Source organism: Sus scrofa, chromosome 15 (genome assembly GCF_054392235.1).
Source record: "Sus scrofa isolate SSC_HxYL_T2T_F1_AM1 chromosome 15, Sscrofa_HxYL_maternal_Yorkshire_Landrace_v2.0, whole genome shotgun sequence".
Classification (NCBI taxonomy): domain Eukaryota; kingdom Metazoa; phylum Chordata; class Mammalia; order Artiodactyla; family Suidae; genus Sus; species Sus scrofa.
Window position 1 is genome coordinate 98,350,371 of NC_139397.1, and position 17,528 is coordinate 98,367,898.

At 40.0% G+C, this 17,528-nt stretch overlaps 1 protein-coding gene across 26 annotated transcripts in view; it reads left to right on the top strand.

Annotated features, from left to right (window-relative positions):
• OSBPL6 (oxysterol binding protein like 6) overlaps positions 1 to 17,528 on the top strand; it is a 229,857-nt gene that overhangs the window by 127,513 nt on the left and 84,816 nt on the right. For all 26 annotated transcript variants that reach the window (XM_021075884.2, XM_003483690.5, XM_084999932.1 and 23 more), the window contains exon 2: positions 9,833 to 10,050. In XM_021075884.2, the coding sequence (XP_020931543.2) occupies positions 9,949 to 10,050 (102 nt within the window). In that variant the 5' untranslated portion in view covers positions 9,833 to 9,948. The remainder of the gene's footprint in view (positions 1 to 9,832; positions 10,051 to 17,528) is intronic.

Here is a 17,528-nt window from a genome sequence, read left to right on the forward strand (position 1 = left end):
GCAACTTCCCACATTTGCAGCAATGCTGGATCCTTAACCTACTGCCAGAGATCGAACTTTTGCCACTAAAGTGACCCAAGCCATTGCAGTCAGATTCTTAACCCACTGTGCCAACAGTAGGAACTCCTTGAGTGTTCTTTGATTGTCTTTATTTTTGGTCTTTCACCCTGGAGTTAATCAGAGAATCCACACTATCACTCAGAAGGAGAGAGAGAGGAGGGAGGGACAGGGTTAAGTTCTTTTGGTTTCTACTTTGGTCTATTTTCAAATATTCTACAACATTAGCTTTATTTTTCTTCAACCCAAGACATACTTAGGAAAGCACATTTTTCAAAATTTTTTTTAAATTAACCCCTTCTTGTTTTTACTTTTTCATTAATATTTAATTTATTGAATTGCTTCAGAGAATGTGATCTAAATTCAGCAGTTTCATTGTGATCTATATTATTCTGACTTGCTTTTTACTAATTTTACCCAGTAATTTTTTTTTAATTTGCTAAATGAAGATATTTATTTTTATTGCTAAAGATTTCATTTTCCAGAAGTTCCCGTTGTGGCTTAGTGGTAATGAGCCCAATTAGTATCCATGAGGTTGCAGGTTTGATCCCTGGCCTCGCTCAGTAGGTTAAGGGATCCAGTGTTGCTGTGAGCTGAGGTGTAGGTTGAAGACACAGCTTGAATCCCGAGTGCTGTTGCTGTGGCCATAGGCTGACAGCTGTAGCTCTGATCTGACCCCTAGTCTGGGAACTTCCATGTGCCTCGGGTGTTGCCCTAAAAAGCAAAAAAGAAAATTCATTTTCTGAATTGAAGTCTTCCTCATGTTCAGGAATATTTTAAAATGTTATTTATTTTCTTTTTTGGTTATTGTTTTCAGGGTCATTAGTATCTGTAGTTCCAGGTTAACTTTTCCCTGCCCTGTTTTCTGTTTGCAAGATGATTTCCTCAACTTTATTTTTCTAATCTATTTATTGACTAGATTTTTTTTCCTGCATAGTCTCCTGTCCTTCATTAATATTTTAATTATTGCATTTAAATTATTATGTCATTGTATGTTTTCTTGATTTCTTACCTTTACCAGACCCCATTGCATCTGAGCCCATCTTATCTCCTATTCAGATACTCCTTTTGTCTAAAATAATGTTCTGAAAGTGTAAAACATTTATGCTCTAAAGCCACCTCCTCTTTTTTTTTGCCAGGATTAACATTCCAGATCAACCCTCTATCTATTGCACATAATAATTTTCTGTCCTATTGGAATAATTTTTCATAATGTTTTATACACATGCTTTAAAAAACTTTCCTTTGTGTAAGATCAGTTCTTTGTCAGAAGATTATTTGTGCAGTTATTCTTGGATCTCTTCACAGTCACATGGTTAGCATTCAAATCCTCTTAAAATCACTTTTTTAAAAAAAATTTTATTGGAGTATAGTTGATTTACAATGTTGTATTAGTTTCAGGTGTACAGCAAGGTACATCAGTCGTACATATAAATATACCTATTCTTTTTTCCCATATAGGTTATTACAACTATTGAGCAGATTTTCCTGTGCTATACAGTAGGTTCTTGTTAATCATCTATTTTATACAGTAGTGTGTGTATGTCGTTCCTACCCTCCCAATGCTTCCCTCTCCACAATGGTTTTACCTATGGTATCCATAAGATTGGTTTTGAAATCTGTGAGTTTGTTTCTGTTTTTTAAATAAATTCTTTTGTATCATTCTTTATTAGATTCCATATATAAGTGATATTATATGCTATTTATCGTTCTCTGTTTCCTTATTTCACTTAGTATGATAATCTCTAGGTCTATCCATGTTACTGCTAATGGCATTATTTCATTCTTTTTTGTGGCCGAGTAATGTTCCATTGTATATATGTACAACATCTTTTTATCCATTCCTCTGTCAATGGACATTTAGGTTATTTCTATGTCTTGGCTGTTGTAATACTCCTTCAATGAACATTGGGTTGCATGTGTCTTTTTGAATTAGTGTTTTCTCTGGATATATGCCTAGGAGTGGTATTGCTGGATCATATGGTAGTTCTATATTTAGTTTTTTTAAGGAACCTCCATAATGTCCTCTACAGTGTTTGTGCCAATTTATAATCCCACCAGCAGTGTAGAAGGGCTACTTTTACTCTGTAGTCTCTCCAGCATTTATTGTTTATAGACTTTTTGATGGTGGTCATTCTGACTGGTGTGAGATGATATCTCATTGTAGTTTGGACTTGTATTTCTCTAATAATTTGTGATGTCGAGCATCTTTTCATGTGTTTTTTTTTTTTTTTTTTTTTTGCCATCTATCTGTCTTCTTTGGAGAAATGTCTGTTTAGATCTTCTCATTTTTTGATTGGGTTTTTTGATTTTTTATATATAAAGCTCCATGCAATGTTTGTATATTTTGGAGATTAATTCCTTAAAATTCACCATAAAGGGCTGGATGATATAGAATATAGGTTAAGACAAACCTATTATTCATATACTTAGTGTGAAGGGCCTTAAGAATGTGGGAAGGGATTAGAGTCTTGGATGGCCACAATCATAGAACATTTTCCTCCTTAGTTTTGTAAAAAAAAAAAAAAAAATTTTCAACTTGGGGAGAGGAGGCTATATATTTGGGGGTGCACTGAAACATGTCCATGATGTTCTTCAGAAGGCAAGATTAAGGCAAGTGGCAAAGGGCAAGGTACCTGTGGACTTGCTGGGTCTCCATGGCCTCTGAAAGCTGTTACTCTGTAGCCAGCCTTTCCCTGTGTCTCTTGCCACCTGCCTTAATTTGGAGGAAACTGGTGGAATGTCCCAGACTTTCTTCCTGTAACCCGTCTTCACTGTCTTGAGAAGGGGAGTCATATGTTAGTTTTATACATCCTGGTTTGGTCCTGAATAAAGTGATTGCTTAGATTTTATGGCACATGGTAGCCACTATTCCCTAGAGTAAGTAGAGTAAATAGTAATGGTCTTTTTTTTTTTTTTAATCCTTTTAGTCCCTATTATTTAGTCATTTTCTAGGGAAATCATTATCAGATATGACACTGCCATTTTTCCTGGAAGTCTCTGGCTTATCTGCTTGACATCATTCCTTGCTTTGCTTTTTCTCACCTATGGGTTAATAACCTTAGAAATAAAAAAAGATTTCCTACCCTTTCTCTTTAAGGAAAAAAAAAAAAGCTTTAATATATAATGACATTGTAGTGACTATAATATATAATGACAACAGGCATTTGTTGCTCTGGTGATGATCTTGATAGAAAACTAATTTATTCCACCCAGTGGTACAATGATATTTACGTTGATAAGGTCAGTTGATAAGGACGTCCTGTCCCAGGTGGCTGGTGTCCAGGATTATCTAATATGCCTCCTGCTAATCCTCTGTAAATAGTCACCGATACTGGAAAAGACAAGCTAGCAATAACCTAAACACTAACTTAGAGCAGAATCTCATGCCAAAACTGTAAAGGACTAGACTCCAATCCTATGATACCTCAAATTGAAAAAAGTCTAGCCAGGTCCTGATTATGACAAACCTCAGCTGCACTTGAGGAAAAGGAGCCTGCTTGAGAAGGGGCAGAAAAGACTTTGCTTCTTAGTCTGTCTTTACACTTAGATGCCTTAGTTGGCTCCAAACGGAGCAAGCGGTATTGGCTACTCTCTATTGCTCTAGAATCTTAAGTGTAATTCCTCCAAAACTCCAGATTAAGTCACCAAGTCAAGAAGAGGACTGGGAAGAGGAATTTTTTTTTTTTTTTTCAGAGAGAGGGGAGGCTTATATTATATTGCAAGAGAAGACTTGAAAGATACTACTTTACTCTTGACTCTGTCACTTAGAGACTCTGGGTTCCAGCATGATTTAGAGAAACTTAAAGGAGAAGAGAAATAGAACTTTAAAGGAAGAATTGTGCTTTCATATTAATGACAAATACAAAGGTCCGTTAAAACCATATAAAAATCAGTATTAAAGGAAAGACAGATTATAAAGGAAAAGCCATCAAACATTAAAGGAAACAAGAACCAAAAAATATAGAGTGTAAACTGATATGGCAGGGTAAGGCTAATTATTAGTTAAACAGTAATGGAAGTGGGGAAAACTTCACTAAAATTAGATTTTTTAAAAAAACGACTCAACATGATCGTTTCTAGAGGAACAAATAATACAGAAAGATATAGAAAGTTGAAATGAAAAAACTTGGACAAATTTCATTCATTAATTACAGACAGACAGGGAGCGGATGATATCAGATAAGGCATAAACAATAAAATGAACAAAGAGGGTCATTTTATAATAATCAAAAGTGAATATGTAATTATCATGAACTCTTCTGTGATAAATCTCATGGTTTCAAAATAGATTGAATCTAACCTAAATGTCCCACAAGAAAAGTCGACTGTATTGTGGTATATCTATGTGGTAGCCTTATATGTAGTGACTAAGAGAACACATGGAAGGTGTGGCTTTTTTTGTTCACAGTGAAGGCTGTTACCCAGTATGTTGTTGATTGAAGAGAGCATATTGCAGATGGAAAGTATGGACATTATTCTTCTTCTTTGGTTAAAGTATAACCAAAATGTTAACTAGAATTATTTTGAAGTGATGAAACTAGAGTCAATTTAAGTATTTTCATCTGTATTTTTCATCTTTTCCTACATGTATTATTGTGCCCAAGTAACCACAGCCTCTCCCTCTGGGAGGATGCTACTTTCATGCATCATAGACTTCCGTTTGACCATGTGACTTCCTTTGGCCAATAAAACATGAGTGTAAGTGGCACATGCCTCTTACCAGCAAAAGCTCTGAGAATTGTCTCACGGTTCTGTCATGGCTCTTTTCCTCCTTCATGTGGGGTTGCTCCTTTGGCCAGGAATGAAGGGATATAGGGTAGGGCTCTAAAGGACATGTGAATGAATAGGAAATAAACCTCTCTTGTAAGCCCTTGGAATTTTAGAGTGGTGTGTTACCAGATGATAACTTAGCCCAGACTAGGCAGTCCCTAGTTTCAGATGTTTTTCTGACTACACACAATGTATGATGCATAAAAACAGCAAGTTCTAAAAATCTTTCTCTGCCGTCTTTTGCTTTAGTTAGGTCCTTGGGTCATGAAGCTGAATTTTATGTCACTCGGTGTAAACGCTAATGTTACAGCACTTAGAAACAACTGCAGTGATCCTACTGATGTGAAGGAGGAATGACACAGGAAAATTAGGTGTTAGGCTCTCATATTGCTGTTATTTACAGCCATTATACTTTTCTCATTGAGTATAGGGATTATGTTGGTGTTGACTTTAAAGTCTGTGGTCTAAAATAGGTTTAGAATTTTGTTTAGGCGATTTCTGAAAATATGCTTTGACAGAGATGAAATACGTATATTTTTAATATCACAGCAATTCTTACCCTCTAGGAATAAAGAATAAATAGATGCCACCTACTAGCAGACTTTAGTCTTAACTTGTGCAGTGCATTTTGAAATAGAGACACAGATCAGACACTTGATTGAGAATCAGGCTGGAATGATGGAGTTCCCGTCATGGCACAGCGGAAACGAATCTGACTAGCATCCATGAGGACGCAGGTTCGATCCCTGGCCTCGCTCAGTGGGTTAAGGATCTGGCATTGCTGTGAGCTGTGGTGTACGTCACAGATGCAGCTCAGATCTGGTGTTGCTGTGGCTGTGGTGTAGGCCAGCAGCTAGAGTTCTGATTCGACCCCTAGCCTGGGAACTTCCATATGCCATGGGTGCGGCCCTAAAAAAAGATGAGAAAAAAAAGAGAAAGAGAATCAGGTTGGAATGATCTTTAAAGGCCATCTCATTCAACTTTATAATAGATACCTAAAACTCCTATTATTAAAAAAAGATTTGAAAAAAATAGTAGAAACAACAGCAGTAACCTCAAAAACAGTTCTTGGAATAAATTAAATTCTCTTACCCACCTTTTCTTCATTCTTGATTTTATTCAAAATATTCATAATTATAACTCAACCAAAATGCTGCCCTTTCTTCAAAGACAAGTTACCCTGAAACTGTCATTTTAAATTAAAACAAAAACCAAGGTGTTAGCACTGGTGTTAATGAGGAAAGTGCAGATGGATGCAGTTAGGAAAAAAAAAAGCACATCAGAGGAAATGTTGGTCCTTGATGTAGCTTAGATTAAATTTACTTCCAAATGGATAAGAGTATAATGAGTTTGGTTGTCTCAGCATCATCCCCTGGGGCCCTTGAGCACATCAGAGAACCACCATACTTTTAGCTCAAGTATCAGCATCCATTTGTAAAACATCTTGGACCAGAAAGCAAAGTAGTTCACATCAAGAATTTGAAAAGTGTTCTCACTTTCTGTTTGCTGGCACCGGAGCTTGGCTTGAGAAATATTACTTACACTTACTAGACTGCTTTCATAAAACAAAAGGATTAGCTGATCATCTAGCAAGTGTTGGTGTATTCCTGCCTTTGGCCAGTACTAAGCAAAATCCGATCTCAAGCCAACAAGAGACCTCCATGGCTCTCTACATTTCTATTAGCCCAAACACGAGTATGTTTCAGGAGAAAGTCTTGGGGGATAAATGGCTTTCTTTTTCCTGTGGTGACAATGACATTGAAATATATATGTATACCTATATCTGTATCTATATCTATCTATATATATATTTTTTGCCATGCCCATAGCATGCAGAAGTTCCCAGGCCAGAGATTAAACTCACGCCATAGCAGTGGCAATGCCAGATCCTTTAACTGCTAGGCCACCAGGGTACTCACCATGATATGGAAATCTTACCAAAGGATCACAAGTTCTATTCACTAGAAAGTCCAGTTTTCCTAATTTATCATCATTTGCCTTTTCATTATTGAGATTGCTCTTTCGCATGTTCTCTATAACCGGTTGACCATTAATGACCATTAAAATCCTGATTACATTCAAGGTCACATAATCTGTTACCCTTATGTTGCAGATTTAAAAATATAACTGTAGGCCTGTATAAAATTTAATTTACTTGCACTTGCAGAGTTTACATGATATATATGTATATGTGTATATATATGTATATATATGTATATGTATATATGTATATGTATATATATATCACTCAATACATTAGTATCATCAACATAATCTGTTAAACATTTGTAGCCAGCCTAAATTTCTCAGAGCTCCAGAGCTGCCTTCCCAAGTGTTTGTCTCCATTTGTATGCCTCTGTTGTACATCAGAGTTAACACATCTGAAACCACACTCATGACCTGCAGTCAATCCTGCATTTCCTCTAGCCAGCCCTTGCTGAGGATACCAGGAACCTGTGAATCATACTCAGCCCTGCCTTCTCCTCCTCTGTATCCAGTCACAACCAACAGACTAGGTGCTGAGTTTCCTACCACCTTCATCATCTCTTGTTTCTTGGGCCTCCCTCATCCTCTTTACTTCCCCAATTGGGCTTTCCTCGTGGCTGCCACAGTAATCTTTAGCCACACAATTCTGAAGTTCTCATTCTGGCTCAGCAAGTTAAGAACCTGACTTGGTGTCTACAAGGATTTGGGTTTGATCCTTGGCCTCACCCCAGTGGGTTAAGGATACCACATTGTCACAAGCTGCAGATAGGTCCCAGATGCAGCTTGGGTCTGGTGTCGCTATGGCTCTGGCATAGGCTGGCAGCTGCAGCTCCGATTCAACCCCTGACCCAGCAACTTCCATACGCTGCAGGTGCGGCCATAAAAAAATAAATTCAATAATTTAAAAAATAAACATACAAATCTGGTTGCACCTCACCTCTTTATGGCCTCTTATGTGTATGATAAAAATCAGAATGCTGAACAGGAACTACAAGGCCCTGCAGGGATTGACCTCTGCCTTTCTTTGACCCTCATGTCATAGTCTCTGCATCACATTGACCAGAGTGTATTCCTTGGTCATGCCCAGCTGGACACCCAAACACCTGGTTAACTCCTTCTTCTCCTTCAGATCTCAGTTCAAACCCACATGCACAGGAAGACTCTGACCTCCAGACCCAGTGCATCTGCCATGTGTACTCCTAATACCCTAAGCATCTTTATCCTTTTTTGGACTTTTTTTCATCTCTCCCTCTGGACTGCCAAGTTCAGGTCTGACTTTTCTTTGGCCTCAAGATTGATTTCTCTTCACCAGCAGCAGCTTTCTTTTCTAATTTGTAGTCAAATACTTACTCAAGGGTTCTGTGCTTCCTTCAAGGTATAATTATTATCAAGATCGGGCCTTCCATTTTCTTAGAAGACAAAATTCACTTTAGTTGTCAGTCTTTGGGGTCACAAATCATTGCATAAGCCTTTCATCTTACACAGACATGCTTATCTTTAAAAAAAAATTGGGGGGAGGGAGTTCCCATCGTGGCTCAGTGGGTCACTAATCCAACTCCGATCCATGAGCATGCAGGTTCTATCCCTGGCCTTGCTCAGTGGATTAAGGATCTAGCATTGCCGTGAGCTGTGGTGTAGGTCACAGACACAGCTCAGAACTGGTGTTGCTGTGGCTGTGGTGGAGGCTGGCAGCTGTAGCTCCGATTTGACCCCTAGCCTGGGAACCTCTGTATGACACCAATGTGGTCCTAAAAAGCAAAAAAAAAAAAAAAAAATTGGGGAGGGATTCCCTGGTGGCTCAGTGGGTTAAGGAGCCAGTGTTTTCCCTGCTATGGCTCAGGTTGCTGCTAGGGCTCTCGTTCGATCCCTTCCCCAGGAACTTCCACAGTCACAGGTGTGGCAAAAAAAAAATTTTTTTTCTAGCAATCTGTATTGCCAGTTGAACATTGCTTTTCTTGAGGACAAGTTTTTAGCCCTAGTACTTACAATGCAGACTTCCTTATATGAATCCAAATGAAAAATGAAGTGGTTGTTGGCTGTGGATAAGTGAAGCAGCTCCAAGCACTACAGTCCTGTCCTGGGACATGCCTGTCAGTCTGTAGATGCTTGTGACCCTGTTGGCTGTTGTGAGTTATATATAAGTAGTGCAAATAACTGTGGTTCTGTGTATTCCTTGATCCTTCCCAAATGCTGGATCATATGAGGCACAAAATGCATTAAGTCTTTTGCCTTTTGTCACTGACTACTCTGTGTTGAATTTAACCATCACATTCATGACATGGCTGAACTAATCTGATGATGGATGCGGATGGCGCTCTTGTTATAATCCACTGAGCAGGGGAAATTACATTTTAAGGGAAGAGACTGATGTAGCTTGGCATGAGAGTCCAGAATGTGGCATTGTAATCTGCTTTGAAACAACGAGACTATAGGGGTGGAATGTCACTTTAGCATATGGTTTCTTCCTGTTTTCCATGTTGACAGACTTTTGTTACACACTAACACTTTTATCCTCTACCTTAAAACCTAGAAGAAGAAGTAATATTTTGTAATGTAAAAGAGTTCTTCCTCTCATATTTTACTACTGTTTCCTAAATAAAATGATTTTTAATTCATTTAATTTTTTTTTCTTTTTAGGGCCACACCCACAACATTTGGAGGTTCCCAGGCTATGAGTTGAATAAGAGCTACAGTTTCCGGCTTATGCCACAGCCACAGCAATGCCAGATCCGAGCCTCGTCTGCAACCTGCACTGTAGCTCACAACAACGCCGGATCCTTAACCCACTGAATGAGGCCAGGGATCAAACCCGAGTCCTCATGGATACTAGTCGGGTTCATTACTGCTGAGCCACAATGGGAGCTCTTCATTTTTTTTAAATAATGATTTTTATTTGATCCATTATAGCTGATTTAAAGCTCTTCATTGTTAAATTATTTACATGAGGTTTTTTTGGTTTGCTCATTTCGCTTTTAGGTGTTTTGAACACCCTCAATATTTGCCTCCTCTTTTCTAGTCAAAGCTGATTCATGAAATGGACTGAAGCTGCACAATCACCTGCTTCTTTGTCTGTGAATTTGGAGCACAATTGGGATGGTCTTAAGTGCGTACAACTAGACTGGAACTGCAGCTATGAGTTCAGACGAGAAGGGCATATCCCCGGCTCATAAAACATCCACTCCAACCCATAGAAGTGCCTCCTCTTCAACATCCTCCCAAAGGGACAGTAGGCAGGTAAGAGAAGGGTTTAAAGTGCATTTTGTTATTTTATGCAAATGCAGTACCATTAGAATATGAGGGGATTGCTAATTAATTCTGAAATTTTGTTGTGAAGATGTTTATTCCACAGGAAAGCTCACCGTTTTCTGTAGGTCTACCTGATGATGTCATGAGGATCCTGTTCTTGCTTTCTCAGGGTACCCGCCACAGGAAGGGTGGCTTAGTGCAGCCGTGCAGTGTTCTCCTTCTGTCCATCTGCACCTGGAGGCAGGAGGCAGCTTCTGGAATGTGAATGGTCTGCTCTCCCTTCTCCATTTGTGGGTGGAAAGGGGTCTGAACAGTCTTTTTCCTACAAGTCTCTTCCGGGTCTGCCAAGGACTAACTTCTGTTTGGAGTTTCATGGATCTGGTAACAGTCAGATTCAGGAATGAAGTTACAAATAAAATTGTAGAATCAGGGAATTAAGGAAATTAGAGTCAAATCGAGAAGGTTAATTATTGTTGCTTCATTATCACATTGAGCCAATTCTGTAAGTTATTTTTGTTTACAGAGTTAGTTCATTACTGCTTCAGTGACTGTTCTACAGGCAGCATGTGTGTGAGGATTAGGCATGTGAATTTTCTTCATTGTCAAAACAGGTGGTTGTTTTGCCTAGCACTTGTTCGAATATTATCATTTCCATCCTAATAGCTTCTTATGATAGAATTTCTTGTTATATAACTGGAAATTCATAATAAGCAGATGTCGTTAACTTTTTTCCTTTTTTTTTTTTTTTAAGAGCCATACCTGAAACTTATGGAGGTTTCCAGGGCTAGGGGTCGAATCGGGGATATAGCCGCTGGCCTACACCACAGCCACAGAAACTTGGGATCCCAACTGAGTCTGCGACCTACACCACAGCTCATGGCAATGCCGGATCCTTAACCCACTGAGTGAGGCCAGGGATCGAACCCTCAGCCTCATGGATCCTAGTCAGATTCGTTAACCACTGAGCCACACACAAAGGGAACTCCAGATGTTATTAACTTTTTATAAAAACTTTCCTTTGGGGGGACATTCAATTAGTGAACATTTTTGCAGGGTTTGTTTTGTTTTTATTTTTTTTTTATTACTCAAATGAATTTATCACATCTGTAGTTGTATAATGATCATAACAATCTGAGTGCTTGGGCTGTGGGATGGAAATCCTGCAGGGTTTTTTTCCCCCGTATTCTATATGTTCAGAGTATATTGCCTAGTTTCTAGGAATACGAACATCAGTTATTTGAGAGTCCATAGTACAGACTTGGGTCTTTACACAACCAGTTCCACATGTGAATTCATTCTTCTGGATGGTGGGAATGTACTTCTGGGGGGTGCACCTTAGGGAACACTCTGTCTACAAACCCTTCAAAACTCTTTTTCCTGTTTTTAGCAAGAGAGTTTATCAGGGTTTCCTTGTATGTATAGCTTTCGCAGAATCTAAAGCAGTTATTAATCTTGGGGAATTTTTGACATTGATGTTTTTGTTATAGAATTCAAAGAGGACATCTGCATTCACTGGGAGCAGTTATACCTTTAAGTATAACTGATTACACACAGTTATAATATTTATTGCATTATGTTTGCAAAGAAAAAGAGTACCATGAATGAAAACACATTTACATTAAATTACTACTGCATGCTGAAATGCTTTCTAAGTTTGCAACATCGCCCTACCCTTCACCTGCCTCTCTGTCCTTTCTGGTTATGGCTTCTCCATTTTCCCCTTGCCCTGGGTATTTAAATTGAGAGACATTTTAAGGAGCATGGCCTTTCTGGCTGCTGAGGGAAGGAAGGGATCAACCCCATTCACCCTGCAGAATTATGGCAGATGGAAAGACTGCTGATGGCTGCAGAAACATCTGCCAGACATTGTTGAGCCGCCTGTTGCACCTGAGCTGCAGAGTGAGCATGCAAAACAGCAGGGAAGTACTGAGACCCCTGGTCCACCAGAGGAAGTTTGAAGGTGGAATGTGTGACTCCTGGCTAGCTTGTGGGTGGAAAGTTTTATGATGGGAATAAAGGAGGATGTCTGTAAATGATAATGAATTCTAGCAAAGTAAGAGACAATGTTCGAATGGTTATTATTCTTTAAGGAGAGGGTTTGTTTTCATTCCTGTTTATCTCAGCAAGTAGAAACTCTCCAAAATACTTTGTCCTCCTGTTTTGTTCCTTCCTGCCTCCTGTTTTGCGACTGTTCATTTCCCTCAAGGGAGAGAAGAATAAAGAACAGTTAGAATTCTTCCCCTCACCCTCCACACTTTATCTCATCACTTCCTAAAATCTAGTATTAACTAAGGAAATGAGAAATTTTGCGTGATGCCGTGATATGATGGAGTGTTTGTTACGTGCATCTATTTTTGCGTGATGGCTGTTTCCTAGTCAAGGGACATAGAGAAAGTAATAAATTAGTCTTCCCTGAATGTTACCATTCTCCTGACTTGACTGGCATCTCTGTAGCTGGTGCCAAATTGCAAAGTCCATCCCTGTTTCTTTCCTGCACTGATCATATAGGTAAAGGATCTAGCACATAGCACATCCCATTCAGCAGTACCTTGCTGCACATTATTTGCCTGTCCTTCCCAAGTTCTAGCTCTAGATCACCAGTTACTTGATTGGGCATTTCTACTCAGTTGTACCATTGTCACCTTACATCGGTATGTATAAACCGATTTGCTCTAGGGATAGTCATCCGCTCATGGACCCAGGGTCAAAAGTCATTCCTTTCTCCTTTGTCTCTCCCACATTCAATAGCCTAACAAGTCCTATTGATTATTTCTTTCTTCATAATATCATAATTTCTTTTTAGCCCCACTGTTTGCTCCCATGCCCGGACTCTCATCACCTCAACTTGGGATCCTGCAGAGTGCCCTTGCCTCCCTGGCTCCTTATGGCCTCATGAGGTCAAATTTCCTGCATCTGGCAGATTCATGCTCAAAACCCTTCAAAGACTCTCAGTTACCTCCATGGTTAAGGCCAGATGTCCTTACTTCATATCCAGAGACCACCATGATTAGATCCAGCCTTGGTGTCCCATTTTCCTCCCAACGTGTACAGTCTTGTCTGCTCATGGTTCCTAAAACCAACTACAGTCTCCATCTCTGCCCTTGTCTGCATGGAATTCCCACCACCTCCTCTCAACCTGATACCTCCCTGTGCTTCAAGGACCAGCTCATGTGACACTTTCACTGGCCTTTCAAACCCACATTGACCTGTCCCTTCTCTGAACTTTATAGAACTTTTTGGACAATATTTGGCACTTGTATATTGTTTACCTGTTTATGTACTGATCTCCTCAACTATATTGTGAGCTCTTTTAAACAGACTACACACTCTAACTCTTTAGAGACAAGCCTTGCACCTCGAAAATTTTAATGTATCCTAGAGGATGTTTTAAAGACTTGCAGCAATATTAATCTTTCCTTTCATTCCAGATTTTCCATTCCAGATCTGTCCACCCCCTTCTTCCTTCCTCATAGATAAAACAAAGGACAGCTGCCAAGAACGTAGTGGTAATTGGCTGCCCTTATTGTCACATGTAGCTCAACAGGTGAAGGAGGGAGAGGAGTTGGGAAATAAAGTGATTCAGTGTGCCTGTGATTTCACTAAGTGATTTCTTTTTTTTCCAACAAGAGGGTGAAGGACTCACTTAGTATTGAACATGTTGGAAGACTTTAGTAATTGCTCCATTTACATTTCATTTAAGATTGATATTAGATATTAGGCCATCTAACAAAATTGGCTCTGTGTGTGTGTGTGTGTGTGTGTGTGTGTGTGTGCGCACGCACACTATGACTCTTAAGCTGCAAGAATTGTGCTCCCTAAAATTTTCAGAGGGGAAATAAAAGGGTTGATTAGACATCTAGGACTTTTGCATAAACCAGCATTCCCTAAAGGATGTGCCGATGACTGCTTGTCCCTTGAGATGTTACATGAAAAGTGGGTTCTGCAGTCAAGTAAATTAGAGAAATGCTAAATACAATCTCTTTTTACAGTTAATAAATTAAGGACATGTTGAATCCTATAATCAGAACCTGACTCAATGGAGCCTCCCCATTTTATTTCTGGCTACACTCACAGCATGTGGAAGTTGCCAGGCCAGGGACCAAACTCACGCCAACAGTGATGACATAGATCCTTAACCCACTGCACCACAAAGCAACTCCTAATAGAGCACTTCCTAAATTTGATAGATTGTGGGACTTTTTTCATTTCTCTAAGGTTTGGTTGTTGAAAATCCAGATTGTTCTTTTCTATTTAGAAATGGGAAAATTTAGGAACATCGGGCCCAGATTCCAAATGCCAACACTAGACAGGGCTCAGGGGTGGCCTCCTCTTTAGATGGGGCATTTGCTCATCAGCCACAGTGTCTACCTCTCCTTATTGTATTTCAATGCTTTTGAATGTTTTGCTGCCTGCCCCCGAAAGCATTTGAATTGATGAACCCCTAATCTGGGACATCAGTAAGTCAACCACAGGAATATTTAAGTGACCGAGGGTGATCTCTACTTGGATGTTAAGAAGGCATCTTAAACGTAACGTATCCAAAACTGAACTTTTTTTTTTTTTTTTTTTTTTTTGCTTTTCAGGGCTGCACCCACAGCATATGGACGTCTCCAGGCTGGGGGTCAAAACAGAGCCACAGCTGCTGGCCTGCACCACAGCCACAGCAATACGGGATCTGAGCTGCATCTGCAACCTATGCCACAGCTCATGGCAATGCTAGATCCCCAACCCACTGAGCAAGGCCAGGGACTGAACCTGCATCCTCATGGATGCTAGTCAGGTTTGTTAACCACTGAGCTACAAAGGGAACTCCCAAAACTGAACTCTTAATTTCCCTCTCAAATCTACTCCTTCCCAGTCCTCCTTATCTCAGTAAACAGCAACTCTGTCCCTACATTTGGTGAGGCCAAAATCCTTACCAGGAACCACCCTGGACTCCTCTCACTTCCCACTTCCAGACCCTCAGAGAATCCTGTGGTTCTGCTTTCAGGATGTATCTGGAATCTGGCCGCTGCTTACCTGCTCCTCCCCTTTCATCCTGGTCTGAGGCACCATCATTTCTCACCCAACCATAGTCCTGGAACTGTTCTCCTTGCTTCTTCCCTTGACCAACTACAGGAATTTTTTAACAAAGTAGCCAGCGTGATCCCTTTAAAATCTAAGTCAGATCAAGCCTCTCTCCTGCTCCAAAGCCTCCAGTGGTTTCCCATCTCTCTCCAAATAATGTTTGGATTGCTGACCATTGTCTACAAGGTCATTCATGATCTGGATCCAGCTATACCCCTCTGGTTCCATCTCCTACCACGTTCCATTTTACTTAGTTCTCCCCAGCATTTTCCTTAGATGTGCCGCGCGTGCTTCCACCTTACAGCCTTTGCGTTTTTGGCTTCCTCAGACCAGCTGGCTTTTCCTCCAAGTATCCCCAGGTACAGTCACACACTCGACTCATTCTCCAAATGTCCCCATTTGGGGTTGCCTTCTCTTGCCCTCCCCTGTGCATCCTTATCACCCACTGTTCACTTACCTGCTTTTATTTGCCTCCAGAGTGTTAACCACCACCTGACATGTTATATATTTATCTGCTTATGTTGTAGCCCCTTCCTCTCTTCCTTATCACTGCAATGTAAGCTCCCCGGAAACGTTATTTTAGTTAATGATGTATCCCTAGCCCCACCTACAGTCCCTCGCATATGATATGGCTCAGAATATAGTTGAATTAATAAGGGAATGAGGAGCTGGCACGGAGAGGAAGATTGCGAACCATTTCCAGAGGCCTTGATCACTGTGAAGGATTAATCAGGCAGTTGGGAGATGCCAGCACGGAGACTCAGAAGTTCTGAGTTCTCCTAGGAGAATGGAAGAGGGATGGACCAGAGGTGGCAGAAGGTACCAGGAGTTCTGAGTCTCCTAGGAGAATGGAAGAGGGATAGACCAGAGGTGACAGAAGGTACCAGGAGAGCACAGACCATTCTGCTTACTGCCCATTCTCTCTGTATGGGCGAATGAGTGGCTTGAGGCTTATGAATAAAAGGCTCATGAACAAAAGCAAAGCACCGGGAGCGTTCTGCACTGATGTGGAAAACATCGAGGGAGTGGAGATAACTCCATCGTAAAATAAGAGTAGTTTCCTGATCTCTCAAGGTACTTATCTTACATTAACAGTTTGTAATCGGCTAAGTTTAGACCAGCTGAGTGGAGTTTGTTTGTTTTTATTTGTGTTTAATTTCAGGCTGCACCTGTGACATATGGCAGTTCCTGGGCCATGGATTGAACCTCCACTTCTTCGGCAACCCAAGTTGCTGCAGTCAGATTCTTAACCCACTGTGCCGAAGCAGGGACTCCTGTTTATTTTGATAATTACCCTTATGATTACATATTTAGAGAATTTTATGCAGTACACAAGACTGAGACCACACTGTAAGACAGTTTCAGTAGTTTGGGATCAGGCCAAGGATCTTCATTTTTAAATGTGAAGCCCCTGTTTGGAGCCAGTGATTATTTTTATTTGTGTCATTATCCAGTCATTTCAGAAAATCAGATACTATTGCTCTAAGAATTTAGGATTTGGAATGCCTAATTACCAGGTGATTGTATCTATCGTTAGAGTGAATTATTATAGCTCTGTCAGGTTAGACATTGTAAATGCTCAAATGAGTCAATCTTGTTTAATGAAAAATCAAAGAAAAAAATACCAGCTATTCCTTATAATGATTTAAAGTTTGCAGGAGTTCCCTTTGTGGCTCAGTGCGTTAAGCATCCAGCTAGCATCCATGAGGATGTAGGTTCAATCCCTGGCATTGCTCAGTGGGTTAAGGATCTGGTGTTGCTACAGTGTACGTCGCAGATGCAGCTTGGATCCCATGTTGCTACATCTGTGGTGTAGGCCAGCAGCTGCAGTTCTGATTTGATCCCTAGCCTGGGAACTTCCACCTGCCACAGGAGCAGCCTTAAAAAGAAAAAAAAAAATTTTTTTTTATTTTTAAAAAGTAAGGTTTTCAGAAGCCCAGAGATCATAAAGAACTTTTAAAGGGAAAAATGATATTATTAATAAGTCATAAGAGGCTGGTAGTTAATCTTCTTGCCAGTTTTTAATAAAATATATATTCAATATCAACAACTAGTAGAAAATTTCAATCACAAGGGTATATGAAAACGTTTCCTGTACACTATCAACAACAATTAGCAAAGCCAACCATGGCCCATTCAGTTACTGTCCTCTGGTTACCTACGAAGACTGTCCCTAGCAGTGATTCAGTGGGGCCTCTATAACCATGGGCTGGCTTACCACCATATAACCCCCCCAGTTCTGATATCAGCAACATCTGCTGTCTTTGCAGCTTTCACTATTAGTGAAGAAGGTGTCTAGACAACCAGAAAGTAAAACTGTTCCTCAGTACTGACCATACTTTGTGTACAGGGTTTTCATAACAAGTTTTCTTCTTGGACAAACAGACCAATAAAAATAT